The sequence below is a fragment of the Xiphias gladius genome, chromosome 15 (genome assembly GCF_016859285.1).
Source record: "Xiphias gladius isolate SHS-SW01 ecotype Sanya breed wild chromosome 15, ASM1685928v1, whole genome shotgun sequence".
In the NCBI taxonomy this organism is placed as follows: Eukaryota; Metazoa; Chordata; class Actinopteri; order Istiophoriformes; family Xiphiidae; genus Xiphias; species Xiphias gladius.
Window position 1 is genome coordinate 12,469,996 of NC_053414.1, and position 24,032 is coordinate 12,494,027.

Genomic DNA, 24,032 nt, shown 5'->3' on the forward strand with positions numbered 1-24,032 from the left:
GCTTTTATGCAGCCTCTCCCTCAAGTAGTTTTTTTGGAGAAATCAGACGCATTGCATGCTTATATTAAATTGCATGTTGTGGCCAGAAAATCCGCGTGCTGCATCTACTCATCTCATCTCACGAAAAGACTTTGGTTTAGAGATTACGTTAGGTGGGTAGCTGAATATATTGAAGTAGACCTACTTCCATGTACATGTTCCAGATGTTAGGGGTGTCCAGGTTTTGCTCAGTAAAGTTACAGTGATAAAGGAGGCCAGGATGCAGCTAAAGATTATTTCCATTGATTGATCTGCTGATTATCCATTAATCTTTTGATCCATAAAATGTCAGAGAATAATTTAAAAAAATGTCAGCTGCAGTTTCCCAGAGTCCAAGGTGACATCTTCAACTGTCTTGTCTTGTCTAACCAGCAGTCCAAAACCAAAAGTATTTCAGTTATCTTATCATAGATAAGAGAACCAGGAAACATTCACATTTGGAACTAAAACAGAGGCTGTAGCCAATGAGGCTTTGGCATTTTTGCTAAAAAATGACTTTACATTCTATTGATTATCAAAATAGTCGGCAATTACCTTCTTGTTTATTGAACACTTGATTAACTGATAAGTTGTTTCAGCTCTAAAATGAGATTTCAAAAACCTGTCAATCATTTTAAAATTGGCAGCTAGTTCTGTGTTTTGAATTTTGTTCTTGGTGCTTCCCTTGTCATCTACATGTAGATAACAGATTGCATCTGTAAAGCCTTATTGGATTGCTAAGAATTTTTAATTAGGAATTAAATTTGACAATGCAAGTTACGTTTTGACCCGATGTTATCGGTGTAACCTTGCCTCAGGGCTAAAACTCATGGACTGGAAAAACATCGGCTAATGCGGTATTTATGATCAAGTTAGCCTGACAAAGAGATGCTATGCTGCCAGACGTCTTGGGACCCAGACCTTTTAAAAACGTCCTTTTTGTTGGATAGTGTACTTTTAAGTTGGAATTTTTTTTTTAACAATTTTACAATTTCCATTTTATCAAAACTACTAGTTGTTCACCTTATTATGATATTAGCAGATCCAAGTTGCACTGTGCCAAATAATTCCCAGAAAGTTGTACAGATAATTGGACACAAGTTGTCTTTTTGCAGATTCTTCTGGCTTGTTGAAAGTGACTTTCCCAGAGAGCTTTTGTCGTGTGCCCCAGATTAATATGAGCCGTTGGAGAAGTTTGGTGTTCGAAAGTGTCAGATGATTAGAGTGATCAGGTTTGAAGGCAGCTTTTTTTAAGGTAGAAATGTGTGCGACTGTATATGTTAACATTTACCTCCAAAGGTTCACCGGTCATTTCCCACACTCAGCCACCCACACATACACAGATGCAGCTGGCACTCTAGTTATGTGGTGCTGTGTGATCTGACCCTAGCCGCTGTGTCTGCAGCCCCTTAATATAGCCCACTGCTGTCATGGTTGTTTTTGCCCCTCTTCCCTTGCTCTGTGCGGTGTGAGCACCAATGCGTGAGCATGTTTGCCCCATCCGGAGGACAGGCTGAGTTTGATGGGGGGGTCAGCCTAGAGACTAGATGCGAAATATTGATACTGACCTGTGTAATTTCCCAAGTTACTGTGAGACAGACAGGCCCTCAATAAAATGGATTCCGTCTGTATCTAATCTCCATTCATTTGTCTTTTTAATTGGTTTTCAAATCAATTTCTTTTGTGTGTTTTAGAGTTAGAATCCTCAGAACAAACTGTCAAGAGAGAAAGATGGATGGATGTTTGCTATTCACCAGTGGTCCTGTTGTGGCCACTGTCCCTGATTGCATTAGAGTTACTATGGTGCTGCCCGATATCTTTGGCCTGGCCCCAAGCCAAAGGACGTGGTTAAACTTGCACACATGTACACACAATCATACACACAGACACACACTGAGAGGGACAGAGATGCGGCAGAGACCCCTGCTCTCAGAGAATATTTGTTTCCAGCCTGACTGGAAGCTGAGAGTCTCGAGGACCTACTCCCCTTGTCCACCTACTTTCTTGGCATTTCTCTGAACTTTCCTTGGCACCCTTCTTCTTTTTATGCTTATTGCTGTTGTGTCTTAGAAACCTGTGGAATCCCTTGACCCTCTTTGTCTCAGCCCTAAACCAATGGCTTTTGGATAACCAACTAGTGTTTTAAATTCAAGCAGAGCTCAAGGTTGGTGATTTTATTACTTCACATTAAATAATAATTGAGTAATATTACAAGATAGCAAATTCCCTTTTGCCTTTTGTGTAGGGATACAGGCAACTAATCACATTGATAAATGCAAGAGAGTATATAAATACCTAAATTCCTAATGTTAGAAAACATTAAAATCTGTAAATAATGTTCTTCTTTGTTGTGATGTCCTGTTCCAGTTCCACACAACAATGTGGGAGGTTGCAGAGGTATTCCTCAACATAAACCTTTGATGAGCAGCTTTAGTTACAGGTGGTTCATGTATCAGACCCATTTGCAAGTTAGATTTAAAGAGAAGTTTTGCCTCATGAATAATAGCTTTTTTAACATCTGCGTTGCATTTAATAACTTACTAATTAGTACAAGTTGCACTAGCTGTTCCTTTCAGCAGTGCTGAAATAGAAAAATCTACTTCAGTATCAAATCTTTTAAGTCTTACAGAACTCTTAAATCAGAACCTTTGGTTCTTGGCCAGTTCTCAGAACTTAGCTTTTTTTTCACGTGATTTGGCATGTGTCTTGAATGTATTATATGCCAAGTCTGTGTTCCACTGTGGCTGTATTTTTGACTTAAATGTTATGTACACATTTGGCTGGACTGCAGTGTTTGGCTGTGTACAGACCAATAGACGCTGAAAGGAGAATTGTTTAAGCCCCTCTCGTTAGTGGTCAAGGAACAACGTGATCATGTGAACCAAGTCTGCCATGCCAAAGGAATGTGATGAATTCTAACGATGCAGCTTTGACAAGTGCATGTGACTCTGTGCAAGAGCTTAGATTGGCAAGTGCAGGAGAAGCAAAGGATAGGACAAGGGATAAAATAGGAGAGGATAGTCAGCAGGTAATCGAAAGAGAGAATGCAATGTCAATGCAATAGAAATGTCAAGGTTGTGGCAGAGCTAAGTGTGCAACATTTTAACCTGCTTATCTGAAGAAAGTATTAAAACTCTCAGACCAAACAACAAGGAGATACTGTGGGAATGTGATAAACTTGTGTCATGGGGAGTAACATATCCTGAAGTCAGATGAGCCACTCTTTATTTCTAGTACAGCTTTGCTTCTCATGCCTGAGAGTGGGCTGCTGTCTGAACTCACAAACCGTCCTCAGAGTATGCAACTTGAATAGGGCACTGTATGAACAAGGGTAATTAAGTACATTGGTTCTGAGAATCATTTCAGCAAAGATTCCCGTTGGTTATATAAAGAAGAAGCCATAGTAATTTTGGTGTGAGTGTTAGTTAGTTAGTCAGTAGGGCTGTCACTTTTTCTTCAAAAACCAAGTTTGAACGAAGTTGGATTGATGAACAATTTGTTCAAATAAATTCCCCCCGCCACACATCCTTGCATATAAACCTTGCTATCTTACTGGTGATGGCATTTTTACGAGCTTTGGGCCAGGGGCCTGCTGAAGCTGAGTGTGCTGAATAGTATGCAGTCAGGCGATGTTGTCCACTTGACATTGCTCTGCTCGTCTGTGGTGCGTCGGCTGTAAATTTTGAGTTTGAACGGGTCATTACAGTTCGAATATTAACCCCCCCCCACACCACCACCACCGCCTAAATGAATATTCAAATTAGTCCTTGCACGAGAAATTACACATCATTTTACCGGAGATCAATTAGATGATCGGAAGTTATTTTCACGTTGTTGTCGTTTGTCTTCCTGTGGAGTGGGCAGGAAAACATTTTTAAAGCTCTGAAAATAAAACAGGAATTGTTACTATTTCTATGAAAAACTGGACTAGAGGGTTTAAACACAATGCACAAAATGGATGCACAACCTCCATTTCTCCATGTCCTAAGCTTAATGTCGTTTCCTACTCAGCAGGATAAATGGTATTGATTGGTGACCTGGATTTTGCTCTCGACACCACAAGCCAACATGGGTGCATTTTCACCATGCTGGAAGAGCAGTAACTATGAATTACAAGAAAGTGAGAACTGAAGTAATAGAGCAAATGATGCCTGGCTATGATTTGTGCTTTGGTTATCCTCTTTCACACACAGTCACTACATTTAAATTCCTGTCATGAAGATGCCATGTTGGAACCTGATTTGTATGATTGCTTTATGTTTGCAAACCTTATCATTGGCAGTCTTTCATTCCCCTTATAATCTGATCAAAAGCCCAGTCAGAAGCCCAGTCATGTACAGACCTTGCTAAGAATAAACTGGACCATTTGGAAACAAATACCATGTTGTGTGAAGAGGTGAAATAAACCCTTAATATTTTTGTTCAGCCGATGGAAGTTTATCATGTACTGTAACTGCTCACTCTGATGATTCTTTTTTTTTTGTTTAGATGATATAGTCTTTCTTTCCATTATTTAATTCTTGCGTTAAGATGAAAACTGTAGTGCCAGGTTCACAAAGTCCTCTCTGTTTTCTGTAGTTTGTCACGACATGCTTTCGACCACCAGTAGTCGTTTCTGAGCATTTCTCCCACAGGAACCATTTATGTTTATGAGTGATGTGTACTGTTTTGTTTTTTAGTTCCGTTATTCCGTTTATAACACTGTTGCTTCAGTAGAAAACATGGCAGTAGAGCCAAGTGCTTATTGCATTCTTGGCTTTTGAATGTTAGGCTAATTCAGGAGATCTTCAAAATTCAGCGAGAATTATAAGTCAGAGTTATATTGTTTCTTCTGAAAAACTTGACTCATACTGACGTGTTGTGCAACAATGGACTGTCATTCACTTGCGAATGACCTGATGCTGTGACACTGTAGTCCATTACTTTGTGTTGCTATTCACAAAGAAAATCTGAGGGAAATGTCCCATAACATTCAGTTGTTTTAGTACTAGCGTTTTGAATATTTTGTCATCATCATCACCGAAACTTATTTCACGGAACTCGACTTTGTATATGTTGTTTTCATCATTATGAAGGATCCTCTTTTCTTTGATGTAAAATCAGAGGAATGGGATCAGGATAGTTTATTTTAACGTAGATAGATCCTGGAAAACAGTTGATTGATAAATATGCTGTTGACATGGGGTCAGAACCTGCCATTTGGCCTCTTTGCAGGCAACAGTGCATGCATTAAATGAAGCTTTGTGAGTGCAGGTGAGTTGAGTACGAATGAGTGCAAGCTGTTAGAACAAATCTACTGGCAAGCAAGCACACACCCACTGAAGCCAACCCACAGATGAAGAGAGGAAATAAAAAAAAAACGCTGACATTGTTTTGGCGTTTGCATAATAGTTGAGTTGGAAAAATATATTGCATTGTTATCTTTGCTGCCTTTATTGGTGGCTTAAAATGAATGTGTTGGAGGGATTCCACACATTCCACACTAAATGTGAATCACTCTTTGGAAATCACATGAACACACATGCAGCACAAAACCTCTGAGGTATGTGTTCACACCACGCACAATCCCTTTCAACTGAAAGTGAAGCAGTATTATCTGAATGTGACAACAGAGAGGGGAGGTGTGTACCAGTTTCAAGGGACTGGCTTAAAAAGGAGGTGTGTCTTTAAATTGGCGGAGTAGCAAGCCTAGGCATGCTCGACCGCTCAGCTCGTAGAACAGGACACCAAACATGGTTAAAGTGAGTACTAAGAATTGGCATCTTGTTTTTCTTATCTACGATAGGCAGCATTTCAGATATCATTCGGAGTAGTATTTGAATACAAGACAGCATTCCCTAATTCTCGATCCTTTGAGTTTACTATTAGTTAAAAATTTCAAATTTACATTGTCTGGAATAACTGGGAACCCAAATTATACTTGAATCTTGTTTCACCTCCTGTTCTGCTGAGTAACCAGGCACCAATTTTTTGAAAGCAACATCACTGGCAACACAGAAGTGCATATCAGAGTCCATTTCCTTATCTCTGTATGCGGCATCTCAAGCCATTTCCTAGTGGATGAACTCTAGCAAGAGAGGGGCTAATTAGATCATGTCTAAAGCAACCTCTCACTGGCTGCTAAATGTGATTTGGAATAATTTTCATTGCACTGATTTGATTAGACTGCTGCTGCTCACTGCATGGATAAGGATTAGGTTAGACACACACACAGACTGGACTAAAAGTATTAACATGGTACCTATTATCCAGCTTTTTTAGTAAATCTTATTGAATTGTAATCAATCAAAAACCATTAGATATAGAAACTAGAAATTTCATTGGTATATACTGCTTTTAAATAAAATTAATATGAACATGGCCTCATTCAACAAATAAGCCAAACATTCACACATAAACACACATACACTCACCCACAGATGCTTTTTGGGCCTGACTATGGAGAAGCCATTCATCTCGCCATGCAGCGGTCCCCCTGCAGGAAGCAGAGGGACCGTCATGAGTCTGCCCACAACCTGCTGTAGTGTGAAACCCTCTGCTTCACTGAGAGCTACAAGGCTGTGCCACTGTGGCCTCTTATCGGAACATTAAATGTAAAAATATCTCAATGTTGAGAATACATTATTGTAGACTGACCTCTTTGTACTGACTTGTGCATGTGCAGGAGTGAATCAAAAGCTACGCCGGGATTTAAAAGTAGGATGGTGCACTTTTTGGCATGTGGGCACAGTGGGCTGATATTTTTGGTTCTACCCACCTATCTTGAGCCAGCGTATTGTAGGTGTACTGTAGTGTAGAAGCAGTGTGCAGTGGGGCTTGGGGTGGGCAGTTGTTGCCAGGGGAGGTGGTATGTTATTTTCAGTCCATTGTGTCTACTTCCTGTGGGTCAGGGGTTATTGGAGCAGGGTGTTGCAGACTTTATGGAGTAAGAGGAGGGGAGGGAAGTCAGCAGGGTAGGCAGGAAAGTGGCCATACTCACTCGACAACAGTGGCTGGTCAGCAGCTTGCTTACCTCGCTTCTCTTGTAACATTCTTATCCGTGCAAAGCTTGGACTCTTCAGAACCAGGTAAAGAGACATGAATTGCGTACTAGTAACCACTGACCTTGTTGTTCTCAGCATTTTGTTTTTCTTTTGATGATTTGATTAATGTTATCAACATTTTACAAATATTGTTACCTTTGTAACTCGGCAAAAGGTCAGAGACGGAGTTAACTATCAAACGATTATTCTTCCAACATCAGTAAGGAGATGCTTGGTGCAAAAAATATGGAAGCCAGAAAGTGGGTGGAAGCTGGATTACTCTTACATAACCTGAACACCACGTTAATGGTGGTGTTGTTTGGAATTGGGTTGTCAAGAGCATCAATAGTTGCACTGTGATTCTGTGTTAAAGCGGGGTTAATCTTTTAGTGAATCATATAGAAATAACTGAGAACATAAAATAACAGCCTGTTTATAAAGGGGTATATGCTTATAAAGAATTATGTCATGACTGTACATCACAGAAGCACATGCACAAAATGATGATTGAGTGCATGTGGTTTGTTTTTTTTTGTTTTTTGTTTTTTTTAACAGGCAGTGTGCATTGTTATTATAGGAAGGATCCACCGGGTAAGATATAGTAGTTCTTCTTTGTTAAATCCTATAAAAATGAGAGTGAATCTCCCCTGCCAGGAAATGCCCATAAAGAGTCCAGCCACTTCCAGCAAGAGCAGTGTCAGGTCTTGTGGGGTGTGTGTGTGTGTGTGTGTGTGTGGGGGGGGGGGGTTGTTTTTGTGAGCGATATTGTATTTCAACAAGCAAATCTTGAAGCCACAGCAAAAGTAACAAAGTTCATTCTGTAAGCATAATTACTTATGCTTAACCCAGGCCTTTGTTCTGCAATCAGGTGTCACTTCGTTATGATGGTTAGCGGCAGACTTAGTGCTTGGTCATTGTGCCCCTATATTTGATTGGTTATTGTAAACTTCCTTCAACTGACAGTGTGGAGATATTTTTAAAAACACATCCAAAGCCCTTTACCTGCTTGTCTGCAACTCTTACACAGCCACTCGAGTGCTACATAAAAGGCTCCACTCTGTTGCAGTTATTACCATTTTTAAAAAGTATAAAACAAAAGTTAACATTGATTCCTACGTTTTTTTCATAAATTGACAGCAAAAGACTTGAGAAGAATTAAATGTGAAGCTACCAGGAACCTATTATTTTCCAGTGCCACCATATTCCAAAACTGCAGCCTACCTGGAGTATACAGAAGTATAAGATGTTAATGTTCAGAGACATGGTCACCTTGGCTGAAAGGCTGAAACACAGCCACCACTGAAAAAGTTTCACAAGTTGAAGCTTGACGATTGGGCCAAGAAATACCTGAGGGCATGTTTTTCCAATGTTTTATGGACAGATGAATATAGAGTGACTCTGTTTTGGACCAGATGAGTGGATCCCTAATGGTCACAGGACACCACTTTGAGTCAGGAAGATGCAGGGGTACTGGTATGGGCTGCTATCAGTAAGAATGATCTAGTTGGACCTTTTCAGGTTGAAGGTAGACTGAAAATCAACTCCCAGACAGCATTCAAGATTACCATGAGCTTTATGCAGGATAATGCTCCATCACACGCATCGAAGTACTCCACCGCTTGGCTAGCCAGCAAAGATCACCCAATACAGAAATGGCCCCCTTCCTCACCTGACTTAAATCCTATCGAGAACTTGTGGGCCTTTCTCAAATGTAAGATTTACAGTGAGGGAAGATAATATACCTCTTAGAACAGCTTTTGGGAGGCTGTGGTTGCTGCTTCAGTGAAAGTTGATTGTTTAAGGATCAAGAAAATGACAGACTCCATGGATTGAAGGCTCATGGCAGTTATTGAAAAGAAGGTTGGCTATATTTGTCACTGAATATTTTTGAAAGGCCATAAATTTTATTTAATCATCATTTTGTGTTACTTATTTGATTTGTTACACTTAAAAAATTGAGAATGAACAAGTGAGTTGGGAAAAATTCATTTTGCTTTTTGCTTACAATTGCTTACACTAATATATTCCCCTGAAAAAGACAAAACTCACTTTTCCTTTGTTAAACATTCAGGTTTGAGGTTCAATACATTTTGGATTGACCGAGAGCATTGTATTTGTTGAGCAATACAAATGAAACATGAGGAATACAGTTTGCCTAATAATTGTGCAGGCATTATATACAGGGTAATGGCTGAAAACAAGGACTTGTTTTTGATAGTTGTTTTAGTTGAACTAGAATAATGCTGCTATGTGCATACTGTATATACACAGTAGGTTGCTTAGTATTTTTTCAGACCAAAGAAGATCAAAAGAAGACAACTTTGGTTTTTGAGTTTTCACAGTGCAGATGTGATTTCTTTTCTGCTTTCTCCACTCAAAGCATAGATGGTAACAATATTTTAGCCCAGCATGTGTAGGATTCCCTTTAGTGAGTCCTAAACTTCCAAAGGAAAGACAGACTATCACTGTGTAGTTGGATTGTTTGGGGGTCTCAAGGCAGTACTCGGTTTTCTGGACAAGTTATGAGACATTAGCTGTTGCAGCATAAGGTAAATGTTATTATAGAAGAAGTTCTAAAGTTAGCACCCGACAAACCCCAAACACAACCACAGTGACAAAAGGAGGCAAAACAGGAAATCTTTTTGCCCAGAGTGTGTGTTGGGAACAGATGACCAGGAAGATAAAAAGCGCTAGCAAAGTGGAAACTTCCACTAAGGGATGTTATTTTGCCTTGTGTGTGTTTTTCTCTCCTTTTCTCTGTTTCACAAAGCGCCATGTTTCCTGGAAAACACAGTCAGAGGTAGTTGGTTTAGTTTTGATGAAAAGGCTAATACTGTGAGTGCTCAACAGTGTCCTATATTATACGTAACTACCGACACTTCTGTGCTCCCCCAGTCATACATGATGTGAAACTTTGTTAATGTTTAAACCTGCCACCTCTGAGTTAATGCTTTACTCTCTGAGCATGGTTTAAGTCTGAAGCTAACCTATCTGAAAACTGTGAAGGGAGGCCGGGAGGGTAGCTGCTTTTTTCTTTACATTGCTTTTTTTGTTTTGTTTTCATTGCTGTTCATCAAATTTGGAGGTGGCATATGTTAAATCTGATTTAGCCTTGTTCTATGAAAATAAACAAGACCACAACAATCAGGCGCAGTACAGAACTACTGATCAGTGCTTCACTTCCTCATGCTCTCTTCTGTTACATCTTCCCCACCTTCTCCCTCTCACTCGCTCTCTGTCTTGGTCTTTCCCTCCCTCTGTCTGTGGATACTCTAATGAATGATATGGAATGATTACTTGACAGAGAGCTCCTGTCTCCGCCCTACGAGAAAAGAGTCAGTGCAGCAACGACAGCAATTGCACAGTTGCCCATGTCCAAGCCAATGGAGTAACAGCAGCACCATGGTCCTGGGTTGTATGGAATAGCTACAAGGAACCACGCAATAGGTTAAGAATATCGTTCCAACAAAGCCTGAGAGAATGTAATATCGGCTTTTGATAACTTCGGTAAGCACTGCTATTTCCGTCGTAGATATTGTTTGTCAAAGTTTTGAAGAAAAAGCTGAAGTCCAATAATAGTTTTAAGTTTAAACATTGTTAAATTATTCCAGAACCTGCTTCTGTGAATTAGACCTAATGATTGGGTGGTTTTGGTTTCTGTTGTGGTTTTCAGTTTTTGATGTAAAATAGTTTGTAGAAATTGTGACATTGTCTTGTTATTAGGTAACCTGTGAAAGCCCATAAATTAAAAACACCTGTTTGCCCTTCAGATGTTCTTTCATGAGCATGTTGGTCTTTGTGTGCACTGTTTGCAAAGATAGCAGTATGACTACTAGGGTCTGTGTTCTTTGGACAGTTACCGTAGATTGTTAGGGCTGGGGTCATATGGCGCCTGGCTGGGTGAGAATTTCACAGCTGCACATGAAAGCAAAGCGACTGTGGGATGGTGATTGAGGGAGGGGGTGAAGGATTGGGTAGATGATGAAAGGAGGGAACTGGCTTGTTTTGATCGTACAGTAGGTGCTCATTATGGATCAATATACTGTTGATGAGCATACATACAAGATGCTGTCTAACTGATGTATCGTGCACTCTACGGAGGAGCTCCTCATGTAGCCACAACTGATGAAACCTGGTGTTAAGATGGGTTTCTTTTTCCCTCGGTCTTTAAAGCATTTAATAATATCACATAATGTTCATATAATAGCATAAACTTAGGTATTGATTTATCACACACAAAGATACACACATGCACACTGTCTTTACATTACACAGCAGATGACATTTCACCAGTTTATTTCTGGTGATGTAGGAATGCACAAATGTTACTTCTATAGTATATCCCCTGCTGCATAAAACAACTGCTCTGCTTTTTTTGTATGGAGCCAACTTCTTTGGCCTTGTCATCTGTACAGAGTCTGGGGCTGGCTCACGTTGCTGCACCAGTTTCTTAACAGAGCCTCATTAACTTGCTGTCTACTTGCGTAATAATTCAATATTATCATTTATTATCATTTCATCTAATTGTATCTTGAGGAAATTTTCAGCTTGAGATGTTGTGTTTCACAACTGTTGCGTCTAAATGAGTGGCAACAATTTAAACATGTCCATAATCTACTACAGCATTTTAAAACGGACCAGCTTTTGAAAATGAAGGATAAAGGATTATGTTCTTATAAAACACATAAAACCATTTGACTCCATGGATGAATGACATTTCACCTTTTACGTGTAATTTTAGATAATTAAGTAAATATTGTAACATATATTTATATAGATATAATGGTACTGATAATTATTGCCATATTAATTTTGTCTATCTTGTACCCACTCTGCTCTTTTATTCAAGTAGAAGATCCAAGTACATGCATCAGAAACAAAACAATTTAGTTTGCATTTTTTTTGCATTTAGTTGTCTTGTGATGATCTAGTATGAGATCATTTTCACAAAACATAAACCTGAATGTGGCTAATTAAGAGCAGACACAGTATGTAACACCTTGGTGTGGTAATGCAAGGTTAGTCATTTGCAGTCTATTAAAAATTGACATCTAGTTTCTGAGGAATTCTGGATTTGAGCTTTGGTTCTTCTGTAAGAATTGAGACTTGTGATTTTCACGGTTGTGTGTCTGACCTGTGTGGGAAGATGGGGCACATGCACACAAAGCAAGGATGTGATGTTTCGGTTTAACAAAGATTTGTTCTTGTTTGCTCTTGGAGAGAAGAGAAATAGAAGAGGTTGACTCTCACATGGGAGCAGCGCTATGCTGTGGACATGAATGACAATTGATAAGTTCAGAGACAGTTGGGAGTTTAAATTTTTGTTGTGGGTGTTTCTAAGATGGACGTTTAAGGGTTCAATAGGACACACACAGGCACACAAAAGCTAGTGTTGCTCTTCCATCAGTCTGTTTGCCTGGGTGGTCCTATCTTTAGCCCAGTTCTCACTCTATTTCTCTTTAATTTCCTCTGCTGTCTTTGGCCACAGACTTATTTTGGGCGCTAGGAAAAAGGACTTTTATATTTCCTAATAAATGGTTTATTTGGACAATCAATCTTTGTCAGTTGTTCTCCTGGTTACAGTATGACCATATACGACAGTATACTTTTAAAATGGTATTCACAGTAATTCACAATGGCTTTTTATTTTTATACATTGCTGTTGCCCTAGGTGTGGTAAGGAACTGAATTTAAATTGAGTTCAGAATTTGGTGGATGGGATAGTTAAATCATTGCTGATTTGCCTGGTTGGTTTGATACAATAATTTCCCATCTGCAGCTCTGTTGATGAGAGCTGTTAAGACTCTCAGCAACTCACATTGGTGAGGGGTTAAAAAAAAGTAGTTAAAAGTACTTCTGTCTATGTATAAATGTGCAGCCTGCAAAGCTCTCATGCATGACTTAGCTTCCTTAGGGCAGCCCGGTAGGATCACTTGTCTTTGTGCTGATGAGTGGACACTTTGTTATTACAACACAACATGATGAAAAGCACATCATTGTCTCCAACATGCAGTTGTTAAGTTAGTAGTCAGTTAAAATGCTTTCATCAACCCGGATTCTAAAATAGAATAATAATTGTAGGACTGGATTGCAAAGCATTGCCTCAATATTGGGATGAAATCTAGGTAGGAGCTTTGTTACATTTTTATGCATTATGTAAGCTCTTTCTATATTTTCATTAAAATGACCTCCAGTCACTGATAAGGTGTCTTTGCAGGATTAGGAGCAGTGTTTGGGGTCAGTTGTATGGCAAGGGAGAGCTTTTTTGAAGCTGGCATGTAGAGGAAGCTGTCCATGCTGTGGCATCTCTGACCTCATTTTATTGAGAGTGCAGATGGGAAACAGAATCATAAAGTCTCCACAGGAAGCAGAGGAAGGCTCACATCCAGGGAAGAGGATGGAGCCTTCAGATGCAACACCACAAAGAGAAATGCAAGGAAAGTGATTTTTCTATAATTATGAGCTACGCACAGACCTTTGATTAAGAATGTAAATGAAGAAATTAATATTTCATTGCTTTAATCCAGGGACAGGACTACATAGCTAGGGCAGAATCCATTGGGAAAAGCAATGTGAGTAGTGAGACAAGAAAGGTTTTAAGCCCCCATGAAATATCATATTTACTTGCTTCACGTGATGTCTTTCCTATTAAGACAGGATGGTGGTTAGGACAGAACACAGGGAATGATCATTGTAAATCAGTGGAAATAAAGAGAAAAGCAGTCACAGGCAGTCCAGGTAATTGTATGATGTTTACCTTCATTTTTACCCTCAAGTAAGTGTTTCGTCCTGTGTAGTGTGTTTAAACTGGACCTGTTAGAAACGTGTGATCTCTCATGTTGCGCTCTGCCTTTCAGTCTGAAAGCTGTATCAAGTAGGGTCACAGTGTCTGTGTATTTGCAATAAAACTGGAAAATGAAATGTTAATTGAATAATAACTGAGAGCAGTGATGGCCAAATTTATTTTTAAAAAGATCCAAATTGTTGCAAAAAATTGAATAACCCTTGTCGGTAAATGAAATAATTCCATTGTTATCAATTAAATATGTGGAGGCGCACTCCCACTGCATTTTGTAAACTTAACGCACAACCTCAAGTCTCTACTTATCCCACCCTCTCAGATTTAACAGTGGCAGTTGAGAGGGTCTGGGACAACCTGATTACATAGAACAGGAAGTCAGAGGAGGGAGAGGTCACAAACTGCAGACCCTCGCACACACACTGCAGCACATGATAACGTAAGAAGGCGCAAATAAGTCATAACAACAACAACAACAACAACAACAACAACACACTTTCTTACTCACTATCAATAACAGAAATACTACAAAACAGAATGAAAACAGCTCTGGATATACAGCTTGTAAGGTAGGCTCACTGCTTTTCACTGAATTTCAAAACATCTATCACAGATAATCTGTAAGCATTAGATGTAATATTGAATAGCCTGTCTCATTTTTTTATCATGTTGGGCTTTGTGGTGCACACTCTCAGTCTTAGCGACAACAGTTAGTGTTTATGCCATGCATTTTAAGTTTCACCTGCAAATCGCATGCTTGTCCGTGTGTCTCTAGGCAGCATTTTTCCTTCATACATGTTGGAGTTATCCCATAGCACTAATGCTGTGGGATCACGGCAAAGTGCTCATTAGTTCATCAAAGCTTGTTTGGAGCTGTAATATCAATTACCATTCCATTATGGCTCCAGTTACACAATTACTGTACCTTTAGAAAAAGCAGAACTTTGTACCTTTATTAAGCCACATTTACAAGGATGTGAGACAATATCTAGGTTTAAACTGCCACTGTTTTGTTTACTTTACCTATAACTATAACACTGTGCATTATGTCTTAAATGAACTGAATGGATATAATTAAGTATATAGATGTTGAAAATTCTCAGTGATGCCCATACCCCATGTAAACTCCCACTTTAGATTGCGGCTTCATATTTCAAGACTTGTTCATTCTTAGTTTTGTTGTTGGTGTCAAAGAAGTGAATTTCGGTTCATTTATTGTATCGGTGCATGAATAATCATCAGTAACGCTAAGATACTTGATAGACGTTTTTCTTCTTGTTCTGAGCAGTATTGAAAGCATCAGGACCTATGTGTGTGCCTACATAAGAGCCCAGTCACAGGTAAACATGGAAATACCTGGAATCTTTTTTTTAAGGTAAAACCATGTGTAGTTTGTTTAGGTACTGTTAGCCAGACTGTTCTTTACTCTTTCCTTTGTTAAAAGGATATTGATCTTCCCACCAACTATGTCAGCTATAGTTTGCATCTGGTTGGGCATGCATTGGATGTATCTAACAAGTCTCGATCATGCATGACTGCGATCTCAACAGAAAAAATCAAAAGTATTTACCTTGAGGTCAGACACTGGTGGTAAACTGGCTGACTATTAACCACTATCCAAGATGCTGGACCTCAGGCATGCACATCTTTCATGGAAGTCCCCTGTCCTTCCAACAGGCAGGGGCTGATGACGCTCACTTAACAGCCTCACTTAGCCAAAGGCCATGCACTCTTACTTGTACGTTAACTGCCCTCTCTGGTGTTCAAGGATGTAAAAATAGCTGTTTAGCAAGAATCCCAGCCATGTCTTGCTAACAAAGACTGATTTATACAAGTTGCGGCACTAAGCATAGAGGAGCTTTTGTCCCTCCTCTCCTTCTCCTTCTGCAGACCTCGTCACCAAGGCCAAGAGTGCCAAAACCTCTGACGCTCTTGACACTCCTCTCTTAGAACAGCCTTTGTTTAGCATAGTCTTAGGTCCTGATAGTGAGGCTTGGGGAAGCTCTGTGGTCTACAAGATTGCATATTTGTTTACTGCATTTGTGTCAAATTGCAGTGTCATGGAAATATTTTGTAGTTTTGTTGCATTTCTGCGTCAGCAGATGCAGCTATTTAATATTCCAGTATTTGCCCGAATACCTTAAAATGTCACATGTATTCTCTGAAATTCACTCCTTGATTTTTTATATATATATTTATATAAAAACGTTCTCTAATATAGTGGTAAGAAATAAGTTTCAGGTATGCTTTTCCACATGAACGTTGAGTAAGATTACACCACCTGATTACTTCAGATTTTTCTCATTTCACCATAGGCGTCCTTATTCCTTCTAATGAGACTGTCCTGAATAGTACACAGATCAATACTGACAGTCTGGACTCTATTGTATGTTTAATTTCCTGCTTGGGAGAGATGCACTGTGTGAGTGTAAAGCTAATACAAGAAAGATATTTTCTTTGTCATATCCACTGACCATAAAAGGTGGCCTGTTTTCTGCGTGGCCATAAAATGTTGTCTGGTTGTGATTTCTGGTAGATTAAACGATAACACACACTAATTTGTTCCGTTATCACCAAAAATCTTGACCTTCTCTCCGTCATCTTCACCCTGTGCTCATCCTGCGCCCCGTCTCTCCCTCGCTCTATCCCTTTCACTGTGTTTTTCTGAGGAACAAACAGAGAAGCTGTCCTAGTCAGGATGAGTCAGTGCAGCTGGGGTGCAGGTCATTTACCCACAGCCCACTCAGACAGGACAGATGGCTTGGCCAATCGCATGCTGCTAAGTGCTAACTTGTGAGCCAAGCTAATGCTAACACCTAATGGATGAACTGGAGAGAGGTCAGCTAATAATATCTAAAAACCTGATTTAATGTGTGTAAAGGTAAAAAAAATATCATCACTCAAGTCCGTTAGATTTATATAAATTCTCCAAGGAATGTGAGTCTTCTTTTTTGCAATTTTGAAACATTGTTGTTAAAGCATTGTGACTGTGCTGATTTAAATAAATCACTTAATCAGACCTAGCACAGAAAATTATATCTTCTGCTCACACCCAACAGATCACAGCTGTTTCTATTGTATACTGATTTTGAGCGCCTTGTGCATATTCCATTTGGAAATGCACAAATTATACTTTCTACTTGCTAATTGGTTGTTATTTTCCTTGACTGAAGGCACGTCAAGTACTCAGAAGTTATATTAAGCTTTAATACACATATCCAAATCAAATGTCGAAAATAAATGTACTACCACTGATACACAACACTTGCTCACAGAGAGTGCTCCTTTAACATGCCACTTCGGTTATAGTTATGCATTCAAGAGAGGATGATTCTTTGCCCAGATAAGCATTTCACTCTATATTGTGTTTAATATACAGACAAAATAAATATTGTGGATGCTGAGGTTTTGTCAAAAAGAAATGTTGAATGGATTATATACGGAGATGTTCTTTGCTCGTCATTCCTCCTTTTTTTGTATTCCTCTTTGTTCTTTTTTTGCCGTCTTTTGTCAGTTGGCTGTGACCAATGTCATTCTGTGACAAAATCACTAATTTGATTCTGACAGCACAGTAGGACAGCCACACGGGCCTCTCCTCCCTGAGAGAGCTCAGTTTTAGCTTTGTACCATGGTATAGATGTTTCACATTAACATCTTCCATTTTTGCACTGGTGCATGGACTGTGTATTGAAGTACATATTGAGACATCTGCGATCTCAATCTCGTTATGTTGGTATGTGTCATATATGGTAAATAGTTGGTATTGTATCAGATTTAAAAATGTTTTGGTTTAACACATGCACACACAGTAGATAGCAGCCTTTTAAAAGAAACACGGAACCCTAAATGCCTGTGTTTTTATTTATGATGTTTGTGGTGCAGTTCATTTAGCCATGCTTATCTGGTTGTCTGTATGTTTTTGAGGAATAAAACTGTAGGAGACTCTCCGAACTGTTGTTGACTTTCAGTTGCCTGTTAAGTTACAACCTGTGAAGTTATAGGTTACCAAGGGTTGAGTGTAAACTTGCTTATGCAGTAAATTTGAAATATTAAACCTTTGTTGTGCACAGTAAGATTAAGTCTGAGAGTTCAACCCTTACGATAAAGTGTTGGAAATCTATTTCATGTCCTTCTGACTGCCCTACAATCGTCTTTGGTCCATTGCACTTAATGTGCAAAACGGGCACATGTTGTGCCTGCATTAACATAGAAAGGCACACATGAACCACTTGAAACACAAATTACTCTGGTGTCACTTTTCACATATTGTCCAACATTAGTGTCATAGAAACAGCACACTGGTGCATGTCCTGAAGAAACAGTCTTGTTTAATAACCAGTCTGCTGCTCCTGCAGCAGAAATACAGAAACCCTGGACTGCCTCAGTAACATTTACCATTAGAGATATAGAGGATGAGTTTAAGTATGCAGTTTAACAGCCTGTAAAGACAGTACATTTGGATTAGCAATTAGAGCACTTAAAGGCTTTTTAGGCTGCATTAAGATATCCAAACTATGAAGCACAATTAGCATTTTAAGCGCAGTAAAACTGGAGTTGGTGGAGCTTGAGTGGTGTTGGCAGGATGGTACACTATCAACTAGTTTCATATTTTTAAAATAATGAATTAAAACCAATTCCTAAAGAAGGAGACTGATGTGGCCACACAGTATCTTTTTTAGCAGCTGCAGGCTAAAACACAGAGCACATTTCCACTGTATGTTTGTTCAAACCTTACTGCATTTGGGAGTCTTGCCATGTCTTTAGTCAACACAAAGAGGTGCCATATTGTCTCATTCATTTCTTTTCTTCCCCTAGTATGAATTTTGGCATCGTACGGTACTAAGCAGGACTTTTCCAAAGTTTGATAAGGGAATGCTATAGTTTATTAAGACACTGAAACTTTGTGCAAGCAAAAGCAAATGAGCTGTAATAGATATCATTTGACTTTGGGGATATTGTCTCTATTGATGCCAGTGAATGTCTAAAAGAAACAGTTTGACACTTATTCGCTAGACTTATTCTCTTTCTTGCTGAGAGTTGGATGAAAAGGTCGCTACCACAACAACTGGCAACAAATAGCCATTTTACTGGGTTTCATATGCAGGACTCTTTGTTGGCTGGCTTCCTTGTTCAAGCTTCATATATGCAGTATGGACATGAGAATGGTATTCATTTTCTCATCAAGCTTTCATCAAAAAAAGCTTCACAAAGGTTTTGTTTGTTAAAGAGCTTTTTTATCTGATTGCATTACATCGTACTGCATGTCATAATAGTGTGTCCACATGGTGCTTAAGAATGCAGCTAATTTCTCATCTCTATCTTTCTCATTCTCCATTAGTCTCCTTCATTGAAACACATCAAACTGGCAGTCTTGCGAATTTTCTCCATTTTTACACACTTAACCTACTTCTCTTCCCCACCTTTGCCTTTGTCATCCGCCAGTGATGATGGTTCATGAGGCCTCTGATGGCAGCGTGACTACACTCAGTTGGCATCTCCTCCCAACCCTCCCACCTTCCCATTCCCCTATCATCATTTTAGTCAGACCCTCAATGCCGTCTCTGTTTAGCCCCCATTGGCTGTAGGACCTGTGTGGGCGAATAGTTGGTGTCTTCCTGTGTCTCACCCTATCAGAAGACACTAGGACGTGTGGAGAAAAGGGGGAGGGGGATAGAAAAGGGCTGGAGGGGACAGCTGCCATGCCAAGGGAGCCCTCCCCATCCCAGTCCAGTATCGTCCCATGCCGTCCCATTCCCAACCCTGTTGCAGCAAACACTAGACTCCAACAAGCTGAAGTGGGCTGGGATTCGATTCGATTTGATTTGAGTGAGCTAAGTGGTTCCGATTCTGGTTGGTGTATTAAGGAAGGCTGGAATGGATGTACATGTATCTTGCAATCTGGCTTTGACGATTTGGGATTTAGCCCTTAATTCAAAACAACACTGGCTACAATGGAATATATAATAGTAAAAGCAGGACTAGAGGCCTCATTGTGTTCTTCACGAGCCCTGGCTGGAGGTATGTAATGGTGTGTAATGTACTACAGTGTTTGGCAAAGATCATTTGGTCATACTGTTCCAATGTGTGTTTGTTTCAGCTCATTCATTCTCAGTGATAGTGGGTCTTGTAAGGCCATGTAAACAAGTAAGCTTGTTTACTTAATCTAGTTGAGAGAAAAGATTTCTGCTTGAAAAACCTGATTTCTTAGCTACTTAACCAGGTTTCTGACAGGTTTTTCACAAGAGCGCATGCATGCATTCCTGATTTTTTTTTTTTTTTTAATTTTTTTTTATTTCTGTAGCAGCAATTTATGAAATGAAAGGTATGGGATGAAAGCTAAGATGTTTACTTTTAGCAGCACATCCTTGTATCCAGTATAAATAAATCCGAAGTCCAACAACAACTGAAACAAATAATAAAATAAATGAGTGTATATATAAGTCAATTTAAGGTCTATATAATGCAATTTCCTCAGCAGAACTGTATTTTTAAGTTGAGACACATTTGGAAACACATTAGGAACAAACTGTGTTGTCTGCTCTTCCATTGTGCTGCCAGTCCAAATGCGCTCATAAAAAGAGAAGAAAGAACACTTCAGGCTGCAGTACATATAACGTGTCTAATACACTTCAAATCTGCCATTGTTGTTTCAGAAAATAGTAGGAGGTAGGGGAGAAATCTGATTACTGACCACTACTGGATTTTACTGTAACAAAGTAAATTCAGTGCATGTAAATGTATACTCCAATTTCTTGCCTTAACCTGATTTCTCCCACTTACGTGGTGTCATCTGTGTATATAAATGTAATTGTGACTCAGGTTATGTGTGCACGTAGGTGTGATGGGGCCGAGCTATCAGGAAAGTAGAAATTGGTCGTATGTTGTGTCTTACTTTTGGGCAGTTTTTTCAGTTGTTTATTACTATTTAAATTCTTATTTTGATGCACGTGTCTGGGGCTGAATGGGTGGTACAAATCAGTGCTACAAAATGTATAATTTTGCATGAGGAAAGCTGTGTGAAAGCCCACAGATGGTAGAGAGATGCTCCAGCTACCAAACAGCTTGTCATCCTAGAACTAGTAGTGTAACCATGCTAACATAGCAGTGGGCGCAGATTCTCTTCAGGGCTGCAGCTCTTTGAAGCACAAACCACTGCTTTAAACTGCGATTGACCTTTAATGCTGTATTGCCTTAGGGTTTTAAATTAGATTCAGATTTTAAAACATTTTTTGTGAGTTTTCGAAGATGGACTATATTTTTCATAGTATGATTAATATGTGTTGTTCTTTTACATCTTTTAAGATAATTACATCATGACTGTCCTTCCCAGGAGTGAAAAGCACAACATTGTGGCCAGTGTTGTGTTGTTTTTTTGTTTGCTGTATTTATTGTTTCATTGTGGTATCCTCAATGACAAGTGCTTCCCTTTGAATGATTTATGCGATAAATATACTTTATACATTGTTTTTGATATACTAGATTCAGTGTGTTTTTCATACAATATTCTTTCTACTGTAGCCCCTTTATAGATACACATTTTTTGTGATCTTAGGGCATCAGTGCTGTCAAGTGCAGTATGGAATTTAAATTGTCGAGAAACTGCACACAGACACCTGTGTGATGAATGTGTTTGGGATTACTGTGTATATTGGCTGGTCTGCTCTGTCATATTTACTTGACAGAGCTTCATAAAGATTTCAGCAAGATCAAAACATTACTGTATTAAACTTATTGGCCACTATCAGAACAGTGTGGTTCTTTTGTTGGATTTCTGTCTTCAGCTTGAATTTTGATTCAGCAGCCATAAATGTTTTTTTGGATGTGCACACACTCCACTCTGTTTCTTTTAACTTTAAGTGACCTGTTGTATTCTCGTGAATTTTCAAAGGAGCTGTACTCCATGACTATCAAGCAGTTTTGTTAAACAGGTCTCACTTGCCTCTTTCTTGAGCGTATACAACTCACCCAGTTCTCAGCACTGTCACCCTGGGCAGGCATGGCCTTATTGTAACCTAAACTCTTGGTCCTTCTGTTCCCCACAGGGTAACTTGACCCACAATTGCTTTGTCATGTGCCAGAGACAGCCTTTCTCACTCCACACCCACTGTCTTTATCCAACCACCACAACACAAACACATCAGTGTTGTCTTTGCACATTCACTTTAGCTTTTAAGGTTAAATTTGGTGTTTAAGTGGGCCTGCCTCAAAGGATGTAGGTTTAATAGATTTAAGTCTCATTTGGACCATGCAGGTTTGTTTGTGATTATATAATGCAGGCCTTTTGAGCTACAGTGTGTGAAACATGCTGCATCTGTGTGTGCAATATGTTAGTGTGGGGTGTGAATGGTGTTTTGAATCTTTTTGTGTTAAACTGTGTATGTTGTTGAAGGTTTTAGCGTTTTGTCCATGTGGTTTCTGTATGTCTGTTTGCCTGCAGTTTAAAATCCAGGGGCTCTGCAGGGCTGCTTGTTTTTTCATCCTGTTTTTGGAGGGAAAGGTCTGATGCTCTTCATGCTGTCTCAGTCTGGGTTTTGGCCCACTAACAAAGGACACCCTGTGGATGGAAAAACAGCTAAAGGATGAAAATCCCAAGCCCACAGCATTGTTAATACGGTCAAACTCTTACCCCAAAACAACAACAACAAAGCTTCATTTCGCATTCCTCACACTCTGTTGGTATGCTTCCTGATCTATCTGATCTCTGTGGTGGTTGTTTGTCCACTGGATCTCGTCTGTCATTTCAAACTCACATTTGAAAGCAGCACTGGGAAAGTTTCTGCTATTCCGTTGATCATCTCATTTTGGTGTTTCTCTTTTTTAGTACTACATTATCTGGTTGGTGAAACTTCGACGAAGTGTCCATACATAGTTACCCTCACTTAGGCAATAGAAGGAAGTGAAACATTTTTGGATAAATCCCTTATCTTACGACAAAATCCAGTGATCCCTCAGAAAAGGCTTGCTTGTATTTGTGGAGAGCTTATCATGAGCCCTAAACAAAATGTTGAGCCTAATGTCCATGACTCAGCAAAATCAAGAGTTCGTGACCTCCTTGAGTCTGCATTAAATGAATCACTGTTGGATATGTTCTCCAAATAAAACTACAAACATCACAATATGGAAAACAATTTTTAAGCAGTGTCAGTGTTGGTATAGTGCCAAAATTAACTGGCTTCTGGCTTTGTATTTATTGTGAAGGCCTGTAGAGGCCTTTCACTCTCACTGACCTTTATGTTTTAAACAGAACCCATGATATGACAGCTATGCATGATATGTAAACAAGTTTTGAAGCTGTAATTTGAATTACAGTGGCACAGGAGGATTTTTATTATCTTTCTTTAGTGTGGCCTCAGTAATCCATTATTGAGATATTAAATTATCAAAGAAAAGAAGGGAAACAAGTTGTCTCTCATTGTCTGTTTAATATACTTATTATACTGTCGGATAAGGATTTATTACTAAACCGTCTTTTATTTATGTACACTGACTGAAAGTCATAAATTTTATCTTCCTATGTCTCTTTTCTCTGTCTGCTATGCCTGAGTTTAAACTCCTCTGTCTGCTCTGTGGTGCCTTATTCTCGCAGACAACAAATCCCGTTTGAAAAAAAAGCCCAAATTGCCTGTTTCTCCTTATAGATTTGGTTATTCACCCCAATCAGGGTACTAGACCAAACTATGTGGCTTTTGTTCTGGTTATCCCAGACACATATTTCTGGTTGCAGGCCTCTTCCCTCTGGCTCTCAGTATTCTGCAGTGAGGGCAGTGCAGCTGGTGGAGAATGCATACAGACACAAGCTATGCTAGGACACATTGGCAAAACTGAAAAAATAAAGCATTTGGCCAGCCTGTGGTCAGTTGGGAATGGAGCAGTCATTGTGAGAACACACACATAACCTTAGGCCTCATTTCTGCGCTCACCCTGCAGGCATGGAAGAAGCGGTGGTTTGTTCTTCGCAGTGGCCGTCTGACAGGCGACCCAGACGTGTTGGAGTACTACAAGAATGACCATGCCAAGAAGCCCATCCGCGTGATTGATCTCAACTTGTGTGAGCAGGTATGGTTCCTCATTACTACCAGCCTGCAAATTGAAGAGCCCAGTTCCACAATTCTGCATATATAGTTAATTATTAAGAAAGTCCAGTTGTAGCTTGCCACAGTTTGTGACCCCATATATTCACAATTTATCATTGC

The 24,032-nt window shown here is 39.4% G+C and overlaps 1 protein-coding gene across 5 annotated transcripts in view; it reads left to right on the plus strand.

The window, feature by feature from the left end:
- The window catches only part of gab1 (GRB2-associated binding protein 1), a 54,117-nt gene that overhangs the window by 11,915 nt on the left and 18,170 nt on the right, over positions 1 to 24,032 (plus strand). For all 5 annotated transcript variants that reach the window (XM_040145908.1, XM_040145909.1, XM_040145911.1 and 2 more), the window contains exon 3: positions 23,767 to 23,895. In XM_040145908.1, the coding sequence (XP_040001842.1) occupies positions 23,767 to 23,895 (129 nt within the window). The remainder of the gene's footprint in view (positions 1 to 23,766; positions 23,896 to 24,032) is intronic.